Raw genomic sequence first — 14,985 nt, forward strand, 5'->3', positions numbered from 1 at the left:
ATCGTGGAGACCCGGGATTCCCGGGGTCCAGCCCAAAGCCCTCACCCCGGGGCCCATCCGTCGACAACGCCCTGGCCCGGACCTCACCCAGAGCCCACCGCGTGCGGAGCCGCCCCCACCGCCGCCTCAGGTTCCTCACCCGCCGCCGCCACCGCGCGAGGCGGGGACATGCAAATGAGCCAACGGTCTCCGCAGCGCCGCGCCGCGCAGGCGCAGGCCGCCGCCGAGCCTTGATGCACAGGCGCAGGCAGCCGCCGCCAAACCCTTTTGCGCAGGCGCACTGCCCCGTCTTCAGGGCGGACACTCCTGAGGTAAAAAATTTCGCTGCCTGGAGTGGCGGCAACGGGAACCGCCCGAAAAAGGAGACAAAGACGCCGCCGCCGCACACCTGTTGGCTCCCTCGGCTTTACCTGCACTCACGGTCACCCTTGGTCACCCCGGGAGCAGTTCACAGGGCTGAGGGAGGCCGAGGCGAGGCGCCGCCAAAGCGCCTGCGCACGTACGGCGGCCGAAAGGGACCAGAGGCGCCGCAGCCGGTGACAGCCGCGAACCTCACCGTTTCCCCACGTGGCCGCGGAGACCGGGTGAGGAGCGGTGGCCGCCGAGCCCCCTCGTGCGCGAGGCAGGGAGTGGACGCCGCGGGGTCGGACTAGTGATTGTGGCGCGCCTTTCTGGGACTTGGTTTTGGGTGATGAAAGATCGTTACGGAAGCCGCCCAGGGACAAAATCACCCACTTCCCTGCTCTTCGCTTTTTTTCATTTATTCATTCTTTCAACACTTATGTATGTACTGACTGCCTGCTGCATGTCCGGCCCCATCCTAGGCATTGGGGGGGAAGGTGTTTAACAAAACGGGCCCCAGCTCTCATGCAGGTTAAATATCATTGGGGAGGAGACTAGACAGTAAAAGCAAATAAATAGATGAATCATTTTGTTCCATGTTGAGATAGTATTAAAATACTAAAAGCGATGCGGTAGGAGAGCGGGGCTGCTTTAAACAAAGTGGTTATGAAGGATGTCCCTTGGGTAGCTGGGAAGAATGAGAAAGAAGCGGGGAAGCCCAGGTGAGAAGGTGTAGGTAGGGAAAGTGTTGGTAAGGGAACTGGGTTTTGTTCTGAGAGGGTTGGGAAGCCACTGCAGGATTTTGAATAGGTGAATGAGGCGGTCTCTGTGCTTTCAAGTCTCCCTCTGGCTGCCTTGTAGAGCACGGAGGCACAGGGTATGGCAGGGAGGAAACAGGTGAGGCCACCTGAACCAGGGTGGGTGTGGCAGGTGGAGAAAGATGAATCATTCAGGGTCCCCAGTTTGTCAGGGCACCGTTTTCTTGATAAGCAGAACCATGGCTTAGAGAGGGAAGCAGGCTGTCAGTTGAGAGCCTTGATAATTCCCTTCCCCTCAGCATGCCTTGGACGCAGCGTGGGGGTCGGTAATGCTGTTTCCTCTCCTGGCCTGGCCTGTTCGCCAGGTGGCTCCCAGATGACCATTCCCAAACACCATCTTTCTCATGAGCTGTACTTTCATCCCTGTCCCTGCCCTCCACAGGTCTGTGCTGGATCCAGGGGACCCTGAAGGACTGTCCTAAGTGGTGGTTCCAGAGCCAGACACTGACCTCCCCAGCTCAGGGATCTCAGGGCTGAGCAGAGGGAGATTCTTGGGGTGGGGAGGGTGTGGGGGTACTGAGAGTACACAGACTCTGTCTGAGTAGCTAGGGAAGGCTCCCGTGAGGAGGCGGCCTGGAAGGGCTGGTGGAAGCTCCGCAGAGGACGTAGGTGGAGGTGAAGTGTTAATGAGACAGGATAGGATCCTGGCCTTCAGATTCCTCATCCTTAAAGTAGGCACAATGACATTCCCCTTTAGGACTGTGCTTCTATGACCGAGTGGCCACTCATCAATGGCCCACTTGGGTCTGAAGCGTGGCCAGAGTAGCAGAAGCAACGTCTGGTGGCAGAGCCAGAAAGCAGAGTCCCTCCAGCAGCATCCAGCCCCTCAGAGCTGGCCAGGAGCACCCCACCACCACCAGCCTGGGCTCCCCAGTGAGAAATTCTTTATCTTGAAACAGAAAATCCTTATTCTTTTCCTCCACCTTTGATTTGGAAATCCTTAGCAATCCCTAAACAGGCTCCCTGTTCTGGAGAGCAAAGAGGGGGATATCTGCAAGGGAGTGAGGTGAGGTGTTTGATGCCTTATGTCTGCCACCCCCCAGTAAACTGGCTGAATTACCTCTTAAGCAACAAAGGAAAAGAACAACTAGGTGATGTTTATTGAGCTCTGTGCCAAATCCTGTTCTAAGTGCTTTGTAGAGATTGATGGGTTGAATTTTCACTGCAGCCCTCTAGGTAGATTCTGTGTTTGTCCCTGTGTCACGCGTGAGAATTGACCAACAGTGAGGTTAAGTGTAAGGCTGGGGATTTGAGCCCCCCTGGTTGGCCCTGGAGCCTGTCCTCCCCATGACCCCCAGCCCAAGCATATGCACAAACACAGATAGAATAGTCACATTCTATGCTGCCTCCACAAAGAGAAGTGAGGGCATGGGTGGCTTGTTTCCCTCACAGCCCAAATTTGCACATTCCCATGCCACGATCCTAGTGCCCCCATGTGCCTTTGTCCCCCTAATGCACTTTCTGTGCTTTCTACGGTGCATGATTCTGGAATGGACTCGGGACCAGAAAAAAACAAAACTGTTTTAAAAGACGATATTACAACAATCAAGAAAGTCCATCGTGTGCTATATGTTAGAAAATAGCATTGTATCAGTGTTAAATTTCTTGTGTTAAATTTCAGTTTTGTGTGAATGTATAAGAGAGTGTCCTTTTCATGTTGACATCTGTAGGAGGAAGGGGTCCCATGACTGGAACGCATTCTCAAATGATGTACGTGTCACACACTCGTAGGCACACACTCACTCACATAGGTTAACACGGCAAAATGTTAACAATTGGTGAAGCTAGGAGATCCTTCCGCTTATACAGTGCTCCTTGTACTATTCTTGCAACTTTACTATAAGTTTGAAAAGTGATGTATTTCTCATTTTTTTAATTTTTGGCCATACCACGCGGTATGACCACAGTGGTCTTCAGAAGCTTCTTTGCTTTCTGGTCTCACTTGACGCTCCTGGCTTCTCTGGCCCATTTCCTGCCCAGACCTGGAATCAACTCTTACTCCAAGAGCCCTGGCTTCTTTGGTGGGAAATGGTGTTTAGAGACCACAGTTGGTATTCAGGGTGCTGCTCATTGCTGCTGTGGTGTCATTTCCTCCAGGCATTTTCAGTTCATATTAATAGAAAATTGGTTATTTGCTCAAGAGAAAATGCATCATGAGTTCATATCATATTTCCAGTTAAAATTTAGGAGTTCTCAGTTTTTACTTCTTTGATTTTATGTTAGAATCTTTTTTCTTTTATGCTCATTCCTAATGATATAAACATTATTACTTATTTGCTACATCTATAACTGTTTCTGAATAATATTTCTAATGTGGTTTCCAATAATATGATTACTGAAAACTGTTGAAGATTTTCTTTTGCAGTTTTATCCTTAGGGTAGATCCCAGTAAGAATATACAGTCATATCACTGTGTTTTAAAATTGCATGAAATGGGCTTCCCTGGTGGCGCAGTGGTTGAGGGTCCGCCTGCCAATGCAGGGGACATGGGTTCGTGCCCCGGTCCGGGAAGATCCCACATGCCGCGGAGCGGCTGGGCCCGTGAGCCATGGCCTCTGAGTCTGCACGTCCGGAGCCTGTGCTCCGCAATGGGAGAGGCCACAGCAGTGAGAGGCCCGCGTACCGCAAAAAAAAAAAAAAAAAAAAAAAAAAAAAAAATTGCATGAAATGATCTGATCCACGTAGAAATACTGTTAGGTTCATGACTTTCATTTTGCTCTTGATTTTTAGGGATTGCTTTTATTTTTATTTTGGTTATTTTGGCGTATTTCTTTTCCTAATCACATAAAGCATTTAGTTGAGTTCCAAATTCAAACCTGTAAAACAAGGTATGTTAAGAGAGAATAATGCAGCTTCTATTCCTGCTCTCACCATCCTTTTCTCTACCTCCCCTTACAGGTAACTATTTCTATTAGCTTTTGATTTACTTTTCTTTTTATTTATTATTATTTAGTAATAATAAATATTTATAGTAACAGTAATAAACATTACTTATTGTTATTTTTTTATTTTTTTTTTTTTTGCGGTATGCGGGCCTCTCACCGCTGTGGCCTCTCCCGTTGCGGAGCACAGGCTCTGGACGCGCAGGCTCAGCCGCCATGGCTCACAGGCCCAGCCGCTCCGCGGCGTGTGGGATCCTCCCGGACCGGGGCACGAACCCGTGTCCCCTGCATCAGCAGGTGGACTGCCCTTATTGTTATTATTTAATTAAATAAGTATTTAATATCATTTTTTATTTTATATTTTATTAGTGCAATGGTATGCTATCATAACATATTTCATTAGATAAGTACATTTGAAGTACATAACTATATAATAGAGTAATATGTGAATAATATTGTTTATATTGTAATATTATAGTATATTATAATCATACAACATACAATATAATATTATTAAGATATTTTATATTTATTTTACTGTTACTACTTTTTACTATAAGGACATACATTATGTTAACATTTCCCATTTTTTAGATAAAATATACTGAACTACCTGCCCTTGTCTGTACTTTTAGATATTCTGTGGATGTTGGGAGATCACCCTTTCCTGTGACTCAGGTTGTAAGAATTTTTCCAGGGTGGTTATAGGCTCTGGCCCCTTGGTAGATGCTCCCTAAGTGGTAGCCAGGTTCTCATTTGCCCTCTGACCCTTGATGATGCTTACGTCTCACCTTCTCAGCTTGGGAGCAACTACTGGGTGCCCTTGACCCCACACAGAGGAGATGAAGATGGCCTCCAAGCACATCACCCAGGAGACCTTTGATGCAGCCGTTCGCGAGAACATCGAGGAGTTTGAGCTGGGGCCAGAGGAGGCAGTGAAAGAGGCCGTGGAGCAGTTTGAATCACAAGGTAGGGTGGTGTGGCTCGGTCTCAGCGCTGGTCTGGCTGTTTGCCCAAGAGTCGCCTCCAGTCCATGGCTCTTAATGTGAAAAGAGTGGTATCCTGCCATGACCACATCCCTCCTGGCAATGACAGCCCTGGGCACTGTCTTCTGTCTACACTCTGCCCCAGGCATGCTGGCCACCCTCTCCCACCTCGCTGGAGCCCACCCTCTACTTGCCTGGACCTTACCCTGACATCTGCAGGGCTGGGTCCTTCAAGGTGGGTCTCATTTTAACTGTCGCTTCCTTGAAGAGACTTTTCTTGACCACCTCCCGAGAAAAAGGGCCACCTGTCTCCCTGCCCCACCTGCACCCCAGCTTGAGTTCATGGAGGCAGAAGGGGTGTTGGTCACCAGCCTCTGGAAACAGGTGACATGCTCCAGCCAGGCCGTGGAAGAGAGTGGTTAAGAGGGAGCTCTTTGCAATAATGTGGGCAGGGTTAGACCCTGCTAGCCACAGCAGGGACCTCCCCCTTCCCATGACAGGCCAAGGCAAGGGATGAGAGTCGTCTGATAGAGGCAGAGGCAGGAAGCTGGGGATGAACACCCTGCCCTCCCACTCCTCCTGCCCCTGATCTTGAGTCCGGCTTCCCATTGGCCAAACCCAGTCAGACGCCAGAGGGCAAGGGAGACTGGGGATCCAGCGTTCGACGTCAGAAGCTGGTGTCCCGGGCACAGAGTAGTGTATAGACACTGGACAGGGGCTGGTGGGGCACCTAGACAGGTTCTGCACAGTGGGGGCTTCCTTTGGGGGGGCAAATGAGGCTGGGGATGCAGCCAGGGTGAAGAACAATGGGAGCCCCAAGGGAGAAGGCCATGGGTTACCCTCCCTTCTCAGCCCACCAGACAGAGTGTGTCCCTCACTGTGGTGCTGGTGTGTAGCTTCACTACTCCTCTGCTCCCATTGGCTGGGGCCAAGGTACAAAGACCCCCACACCCCACACCCCCGTGTGGGCGTGGCTGCTGGACCCTGCCCAGGCAGGGAGGGAGTGGGGTGGGGAGCTGGGCAGATCCCTGAAGGCCTCCAGAGTAGGTGGTCCCAGCTAAAGGGACATGAGGTGTGACTCCAGCAGGCCCATGGGGATGATGGCTGTCACTTGTTTCCTGACTTCCCCATCCCCCTCAGGGGTTGATCTGGGCAACATTGTAAAGACGACGCCGAAAGTCTCTGCGGATGGACCCCAGGAGCCCACACATGACATCCTGCAGGTAGGAGAGGGCAGCCCACGTGGGCCTTACACGCATGGTCCTGCATCACCTCATAACTCTGTCGGGGGCACCCTTTCCCTGGTTCCCAGATGGCAGACACAGATTCAGAAGGTCAGAGCCTACTCAGCAAGCACAGGCAAGCCTGAGTGTGCAGCCAGGGCTCCTTGAGTCCACGTCAGAGGGCCTCTCAGGGACCACTGTGATCTGTCCACCCACCCACGTGCCACATTCTGGGATTGGAGCTGTTAGAGTGGACGGGGAGTGGGTAGCACTCCAGACATAAGGGGCAGACAGCATTCATGTTTGTCTTGGTATTGGGAGCCTTCGGGTAGACGGCCCCCTGGAGGAGCCTCTCTCTGCCTCCCAACCACTGAATTTGCTCAGAAAATTGGACAGGAATCCCAGGAAAGGAGAGTGCAATCATAGTAAGGCTGTCACTTACTGAGCACCGACTCTTTACTGGCACATTACAGCCCATCCCCTTAGCACTCAAACTGGCCTGCAAGGTAGGTGGTGTCATCTCTGGCTTCCTGTTGGGGAAACGGAGGCCCAGAGCCTGCCCTTGCTCTCCAGTGACCCAAACAAGGAAAGTACAGCTCACAGAGGTTAAGTCCTTTATTTAAGGTCATCCATCAAACCGGTAAACTGTTGGTAAAACAGCAGAAGGTTCTAGTGTTCATTGAGAACCGGCTGTGGACTCAGTTCTGTGCCAAGTGCTTTCCTCATGCCATTTCAGTTATTCATCCAAAGACATCTGTGAGGGTAGGGTTATCATCCTCATTTAAAGGATGGGAAAATTGAGATCCAAAGAGAAGAAATGATCCCACAAGCCACACAGCATGGACCACCTCCCCCCCCACCCCAAAAAAAAAGCAGGAGGGGGAGACAGCCGTGGATGTGAACCTAAGGGAAATCATACAGTATCTGTCCTTTTGGAACTGGCTTATTTCACTTAGCATGATGTCCTCAACGTTCATCTGTGTTGTAGTATTTGTGGTTGAATAGTGTTCCTTTGTATGGTTGAATAATATTCCATTGTATGGCTACACCACATTTTGTTTATCCATTCGTCCATTGATGGACACTGGAGTTGTTTCTGCCTTTTGCCGTTCTGTCTTTCAATTCTTTTAGGTATATACCCAGAAGTGGAATTGCTGGATCTCTTGGTTTAATTTTTTGAGGAACCACCATACTGCTTTCCACAGCAGCTGCACCATTTTATATTCCCACCAATAGTGCACAGGGTTCCAGTTTCTCCACATCCTCACCAACACTTGTTATTTTCTGTTTGTTTTTCTTTTCATAGTAGCCACCTTAATGGGCGTGATGGTGTCTCATTGTGGTTTTGATTTGCATTTCCCTAATGATGTGATGTTGAACATCTTTTCATGTGCTTAGTGGCCATTTGTGTATCTTCTCTGAAGAAATGTCTATTCAAGTCACACACACAAATAGGTTTTAACCTATTTCTTTCACCTTTTAAAAAATTTTCGTTTTTATTGAAGTAGATTTGATTTACAATGTTGGGCCAATTAACCTATTTCTTTTTTTTTTTTTGCGGTATGCGGGCCTCTCACTGTTGTGGCCTCTCCCGTTGCGGAGCACAGGCTCCGGACGCGCAGGCTCAGCGGCCGTGGCTCACGGGCCCAGCCACTCCGCAGCATGTGGGATCTTCCCGGACTGGGGCGTGAACCCGTGTCCCCTGCATCGGCAGGCGGACTCTCAACCACTGCGCCACTAAGGAAGCCCTAATCTATTTCTTAATATTCTGTTTCATCATAACATATGTTTAGTTAAGTCCACAAATCAGAGCTCAGCGAGGGTTGGCTGACAGGCATTCTTGACTTTCATGGCAGTCGAGGCCAAATCAAAGCACTTCGGGCTGATGGTATCTGTAGACCCACCCTCACCAGGGCTGGATGCAAATGATGTCATAAGCTCCAGGGGCATGGGTTCATCTTGGGCTCAAGCTGAGACAGGTCCTCAGGTCATGGCATTGAGTGGCCACTAGACTTGTGTGCCCTATTCAAATTGTCTTCTCTCATTATAAGCTTTTTCCTCAAGGGCTTAGAGTTGAACATGGGTAAACCAACCGTGTGTACAGCATGGTTTCATTTGGCAGGTACTCAGTAAATATTTGTGGAGTGAATGAGAGAGATGAACAGGAGGTATATGATATGGGCAGGACTGGTAAGGGTGGCTTTTACCTTCCTTAGAGAGCTAACCATTGGTGGGTATGTCAGTTAGTTATGACTGTATAACGAACAACCCAAGGGGAATTCCCTGGCAGTCCAGTGGTTAGGACTCCGTGCTTTCACTTCTGTGGGCCCGGGTTCGATCTCTGGTCGGGGAACTAGGATTCTGCAAGCCACGTGGCATGGCTGAAAAACAACAAACAACCCAAAACAATAGCCATTTTATTGTTTTTGATGATTTTGCTGGGTTGACTGATCTCAGTTGGATGTTTCTTCCGCTGGTCTCACTTGGGGGCCTCTCATGCAATGGCAGCTAGAGCTAGAATGTTTAATGTCTGTACTCGTGTGTGTGGCTCCTTGTCAGGGACACTGAGATGGCAGGGCCTCTCTCTTTCTCTCTCCCTCTCCCTCCCTCCCTCCATGGCCTCTCAAGCTCAGTGGGAACTTCCCTGGTGGTCCAGGGGCTAAGACTCCATGCTCCCAATGCGGGGGGGCCCGGGTTCAACCCCTGGTCAGGGAACTAGATCTCACATGCCACAACTAAGAGTTCGCATGCCGGAACTAAAGATCCCACATGCTGCAACTATAAGATCCTGCATGCCGCAACTAAGACCCAGCACAGCCAAATCAATAAATATTAAAAAAAAAAAATAAATAAAAGCACAGGTGTGGAAGCTGCCCCACACAGCTGGAACTAGCCCCACAGAACTTCCACCAAGGCCCAGATCCCACACGAGGGAATCCCACAGGGGTGCAGCACTGTCGCTGTGACCGTCTTTGGACTGAGCTGACACTGAGGTTTCTCCCATGTCCCTTAGGCCCTGGATGACCTGCAGGAGTCCATGGCCCGCTCTCACCCCCAGGAGGTGTCAGCGCACCTCGCCCGCTTTTGCGAGCAGTGCAAGCAGCAAAAGGCCTGCCGCTTCTTGGCAGCCGAGAAGGGGGCCTACCCCATCCTCCTCGCCACCTGGAAGTTGGCCGCAGCAGGTGACCAGGGTCTCCTGCTCCAGGCCCTCAATGCCCTGTCAGCCCTGACTGATGGCCAGCCCGACCTCTTGGACACGCAGGGCCTGCAGCTCCTGGTGGCCACACTGGCCCGGAATGCTGACTCGGCCAACGTGACCTGCTCGGGGATCCGCTGTGTGCGCCACGCCTGCCTGAAGCACGAGCAGAACCGGCAGAGCCTGGTAAAGGCCGGTGTGCTACCCCTGCTGACTGGTGCCATTGCCCGGCACAGCCGCTGCGCCGACGTGGTCAGGGAGGCCTGCTGGGCCCTACGCATCATGACCTTTGATGATGACATTCGTGTGCCCTTCGGCCGTGCCCATGACCATGCCAAGATGATCGTGCAGGAGAATGGAGGCTTGAAGGTGCTCATTGAGGCCGCCAAAGGTAGGAGCAGGTGTGGCAAGAGTGAGTGAGGGTTTAGGACTGCTTCAGGTCTGGCTGGCTCTGGGCAACTCTTGTATTTGTCAGCTTGGTCCCACCTGCATGGCAGCCCTAGCATAACAGTGTCCTTACTCCTAGTTGCTCCAGGAGAGTTCCAAGCCAGCACTCATTGGCCCACACCACATCCCATGCTCATCCCTAAACCATTTGGGGAGGGGGCTTGGCTCTGTCCAGCAACACAGACTGAGAGTGGAAAAGAGGGCTCCTCAAAGGGAAAAATAAGGGTGCTGTTTCCCGAAGATGGGGGAGTGTTGCTGGCACTCACTGTGGCCGCTCCCAGGCGGAGGTTTACACTTTGGTCCATACTTGGCCGCCCATTCTTGTGCATGTCCATGTGCCTGACTCTGGGGTGACCCTGATGAGGCAGCCAAGGGAGGTCACAACACTGACGTTTGGGCACCAAAGCCCCTGACCTCTGTCCACTGCACCCACTGGAAAAGGCCTGACTGGGGTCTGGTGCACAGAAGGTGCTAGAAGAATGAGTTCCCCTTTCCAGCCTGTCCTGTGGCTCTGGCTGTCTCACTAGGCCTGTGTGTGCGACTCTGGCCCTGTCTGTGGGGGACTGGGGCCTGCCTCATTCTCCCCTTCACACCTCCAGAGAGGGTGAAAACCAGCTGCAAAGTTGGGCTGCTTTTCCAAGGGGTACTTTGCATCTTCCTTGTTTATTTGCAGGAGCTCCTATCAGTGAGAGTGCTACCACAGAGACAGAACCAGTAGGGTGTGTGTGTGTGTGTGTGTGTATTTTTGTATATATATGTATACATATATACGTGTATATATATATATATATAGAGAGAGAGAGAGAGATTTGTTGCGGGGAATTGGTTCATGTGGTCGTGGGGCTTTTGAATCTGAAATTTGTGAGGCGGGCCGGAGGCTTGGGCAGGAACCAACACTGTACTCTGCCAGTGAGCTTCTTCCTCTTCAGGGAGACCTCAGTTTCCCTCTTAAGGTCTTTGGCTGATTAGATGAGGCCCACGCAGACCGTCAAGGGTCATTTCCTTGAAGTCAGTTGGCCGTGGATGTACCACATCTAGAGAATGCCTCCACGGCACACCTGGATTAGCATTCATGGAGTCACTGGGGACTGTGTCCTGGCCAGGGGGCCCTGTAAATGACCATCACTGAGCTCTGTGTCATTATGGCCCTCTGTGCCCCCCTGCTAACTCCCTAACTCTCCTCCCCCCATCATTCTCAGTCATGCCTCTCCTCCCTGGTGCCTCTGAGCTTTGTCTTCAGCATCTGTGTTTAATTTTGCTCAGGTCAACTCTATCCATATGTCCCTCTGCAGCTTCTAGGTGTCCTGTTGCAGTTAGAAAGGTCGCTCCCTACCCAAGATCATAAAAATAGTCTCGGATGTCTTATTATAGCACTATTATGGTTTTCTTTTTTTAGCCGAGATCATCAGTTGGTCTGGAATTTATCTGGGGCACAGTCCTGTGTCTTCCCTGGAAGCCAGCAGGGGGCACTGCAGGCCCAGGCAGCACCCCGCCCCCACCCCCGCACCTTGTGGTCCCTGGGGCCCTCCTGGTACTGGCGGCCGCCCGGCCAGGCAGAGGGACCAGGCTTCGCTGGTGGAGCGGGATTCGGGATTCCTCCCAGGACTACTGGCTCGGAGCGTGGGCTGGTTTTCTCTCTCCTCACCCCAGCGTCTCCTCCTCCTCCGTCTGCAGCATTCCCCGACAACCCCAGCATCCTGAGTGATCTCTGCAGCACCCTGTCCCGCCTGGCTGTCCGCAATGAGTTCTGCCAGGAGGTCGTCGACCTCGGGGGCCTCAACGTCCTGGTGGCCCTGTTGGCCAACTGCAATGACCACCAGGTGGGCGTCCAGAGCTGTCTTAGGGTGTGAAGTCCTCTTGCCTGAGTTTCACTCTGTCATTTCTCCCGACACCTGGGGAATGCTCCGGGCCTCCCAGTGAACTCTGCCCCTCTAGGCCCCGATCAGCCAGCCAGGCTTGAGTCAGAACACTCTGGCCCTGTCTGCTGAGCCCAGATCCAAAGATCAGTTTTCACTTCTCATGACCCATGAGAAGGACCTCAAATTTAGGGGGAAAACAAACCCACCCACTCTCTCTCACTGTCCTTTAGTGGTGGGGGGGCTGGTCCAGACCCCAGCTCCGGTGTGTGATGCTGCAGTGAGGCCACCCGTGCTCTGCTCGCTGGCCTGAGCCAGCCACACGCCCCTCTGTGTGTGTTTTGGGGGGGGTTGAAATCATCCAGACGCCTCACCTGGATGCAGGTGGCCTGAACCACAGGGTCCGCTTCCCCGAGCCTCCCCTGCCTTCTCTATACAGCAAGTGATGAATAACCCTGCTCTTCCATGCCAGCTGCACACCCCGGGGTGGCCCCACCTGTGTTCAGACAGCAGACATTGAAACAGCCCCAGACACTCCCTCGAGACCCCCTCCCACAATCCAGCAACCAAGCAGTTAATGCCTGGGTGCCTCTCAGGAGAGGGGTGTGGCCGGGTGTGACCCATGCATTGCCCTCTCTTCAGGACCTTGTGAGGCAAGTGCTGAGCGCCCTGAGGGCTATCGCAGGCAACGATGATGTGAAGGATGCCATTGTCCGTGCTGGCGGGACAGAGACCATTGTGTCTGCCATGACCCGGCACCTGGCCAGTCCCCAGGTACCCACCCCAGGGCAGGGGGGACACACAAGGTGGGGTTGCATGGCTGGAGTCCCAGATCAGTATCTGTATCTACATAATGGTCTTTCCCATCTCCCGAAGCAGGGCCAGGCCTAGGGTGAGGTCAGCGAGCAAGAGGCTGGGGGCAGCGTGAGTGAGGGCCAGGGTGGGGCGAGCAAGGGGCCTGGGGTGAGACCGTCACCCCTAAGAGCTTGGTTGATGCACCTGCTGTCGTTTCTGTTACTTCTGGTCCAGTACACACGTGGACTGACAGCGGTCTGTCCAGGTGAGGTTGCAGGGCACTCACCTGGGGAGCTGGTGACAGTGGGGGTCTGTCTGCCTCCTCTCAGCCATCCCCGTGACCCACCCTGCAGGTGTGTGAGCAGAGCTGCGCGGCCCTGTGTGTCCTGGCACTGCGCAAGCCAGAGAACAGCCGGGTCATTGTGGAGGGCGGCGGGGCCCTGGCTGCACTGCAGGCCATGAAGGCACACCCGCAGGAGGTTGGCGTGCAGGTAGGCGTGGGGGACAGGAGGAGGGGACGGGAGCCTGGTGGGCAGGTGGGGCAAGGGGCCAGCATGCACATTGCTGGGGGCGGGAGGGGGAGGGTGCAGGTCCTCTTTGTCCCTGTCCCATCCCCATCATGACCCAAGACTTCAGGGTCTCCTTCCTTCTCAGCCCCTGATGTCCTGCATCTACTTAATCACCCTCCAGAAATGTGCTGAATTCTGCCCGCTGCTGTCTTCTTTGCTCTTCTTGCATTTGCTCTTTTCCTTTCCTAACAGCCTCTTTAGAGGAATCTGAGGAGGAGGAGGAGTTGGGGGAACCAGCAGCTGGGGATCTGCTGGGGTTTGGGAAAGGTTCCCTGCCCCACCTTAGGCTGCTGCTTTGTGTTTTTGCATGTGGGGCCACTGTCCACGCCTTGCTGGGGAGTCAGCAGAGGTGAAGTGTAGACAAGGCAATGCACAGCCCTGCCAGAAACCCACACTCCTCCCTGCAGCAGCCCCCAGGGCGCTCCCTGCCTCCTACCTTTCATACCCTCCCAGCACAGGGGCCTCCATGTTGGTCCTGAGACACACCGGGCTTGGTCCCACTGGGGACCTTTGCTCCCTCCTCCAGGATGCTGTGCCCTTGGCTGGCCCATCACCTTGTCCGCTCCTGACCACCCCGGCTGGGCGGGCCCTCACACCTCACCTACTTCTCACCTGCTCTCCCACTGGTGGTGGATGCCATGTTGGGGTGCTTCTCAGCACCCACCCCCGGCAGAGACACAGAGTACAAATGCCGACTGAATGAATAACAATATAATTGACAGATGGACCCTGTACACAACCCCACTTTTCCCACTGTTTCCCTGCCCTCCTCCCCTGCCGCCCGGCCAGGCTCTTGCCAGCATCAGGGGATGTTGCTCTGAGACTTTGGGTCTCACACCTCAGGGACCAGCCCCACCTGCCAAGCACTTGGCTACCCTGAGCTTTAGTCTCCTCACCTGGGAGCTGGGGTGATTAGCCTTGCCTCCAGGGCTGCCAAGAGGATGAAGTGGAGGCATGAGTCTAGCCTGATGAATCATAGCGTAGGCACCTGCTGAATGTTGGCTACAGCCATGTTGTCTTATGATGAGGACTCCGAGGTCAGAGTGGACCCCACCCCCGGCTCCCACCTGCTGGCTCACAGCCACTCGCCTTCTGCTTTCCCTTCTAGAAACAGGCCTGCATGCTGATCCGAAACCTGGTGGCCCGAAGCCAGACCTTCTCACAGCCCATTCTGGACCTGGGGGCTGAGGCACTCATCTCGCGGGCCCGTGCCACCCATCGCGACTGTGAGGACGTGGCCAAGGCCGCCCTGAGGGACCTGGGCTGCCACGTCGAGCTCCAAGAGCTGTGGACTGGCCAGAAGGGTAACCTGGCACCATGACCCCAGGCTCAGTGTGAGCTGTGACTGGGTGAGTCGTGTGACTCAGGAACAGCTGGGGAGAGGGTGGGGGCAGGAAGCATGTCCTGCTACTCTGCCTCCAGATTCCTCCCCCATTAACAGGAGGTGTTTTCTGATGGGTACCAAGCATTGGCCAGGGGGTGGGAAGGGAGCATTAGTGAGGTGCCTACACAGCAGAAGGCAGCCCCTGGGTCCCGGCCTCCCTGCATGCTGTTCCGCTCACTGGCTGACAGCATCGGTGTCATCTGTCCTGTGCCACCCAACCCCACTGCCCTTTGCTAGTAGAAGCGCCCCCTCAGCATTGCTTAGGGCCAGAGGTCTGTCTGAAACTTGGAAACCATACTGGCCAATCTCATAGCAGGGCAGGGATCCCACTTCTGTTCCTACAAGTCCGTTCTCATCCCTGCTACTGCTTCTCTCACCTGTAAAATGGATCACAGATGCCTTGCTGTGCTGAACAGAGGGCAGGGACCAAGGCTCGTTTGTCTCCTGGTGTCCCAGGCCAGCCAGTGATGCCTGGTAATAAAAGACT

General features: G+C 53.3%; 2 protein-coding genes across 9 annotated transcripts in view; one reads left to right on the forward strand and one right to left on the reverse strand.

Annotated features, from left to right (window-relative positions):
- SUGP2 (SURP and G-patch domain containing 2) overlaps nt 1-672 on the reverse strand; it is a 31,180-nt gene extending 30,508 nt beyond the window's left edge. The window contains exon 1 of one of the 7 annotated variants that reach the window (XM_030880036.2): nt 140-672. In XM_030880036.2, the coding sequence (XP_030735896.2) occupies nt 140-170 (31 nt within the window). In that variant the 5' untranslated portion in view covers nt 171-672. Of the gene's footprint in view, nt 1-45 lie in introns of all 7 variants that reach the window. The other 6 variants (XM_060296933.1, XM_060296929.1, XM_060296936.1 and 3 more) reach the window with 6 other exon arrangements.
- Nucleotides 202-14,983, forward strand: ARMC6 (armadillo repeat containing 6). 2 transcript variants are annotated; one of them, XM_030880038.3, is made up of 8 exons: nt 202-584; nt 4,842-5,011; nt 6,169-6,251; nt 9,265-9,838; nt 11,569-11,714; nt 12,393-12,524; nt 12,899-13,036; nt 14,223-14,983. In XM_030880038.3, exons 2-8 carry the CDS (start codon nt 4,885-4,887, stop codon nt 14,433-14,435), a joined length of 1,413 nt encoding a protein of 470 aa, XP_030735898.1. In that variant the 5' UTR covers nt 202-584; nt 4,842-4,884; the 3' UTR covers nt 14,436-14,983. The 2 variants fall into 2 exon arrangements, with proteins under 2 accessions (XP_030735898.1, XP_030735899.1); XM_030880039.2 differs by lacking the exon at nt 202-584 and adding an exon at nt 659-783.
- The last annotated feature ends 2 nt before the right edge of the window (nt 14,984-14,985 follow it).

This window comes from Globicephala melas, chromosome 3 (genome assembly GCF_963455315.2).
Source record: "Globicephala melas chromosome 3, mGloMel1.2, whole genome shotgun sequence".
Lineage (NCBI taxonomy): Eukaryota > Metazoa > Chordata > Mammalia > Artiodactyla > Delphinidae > Globicephala > Globicephala melas.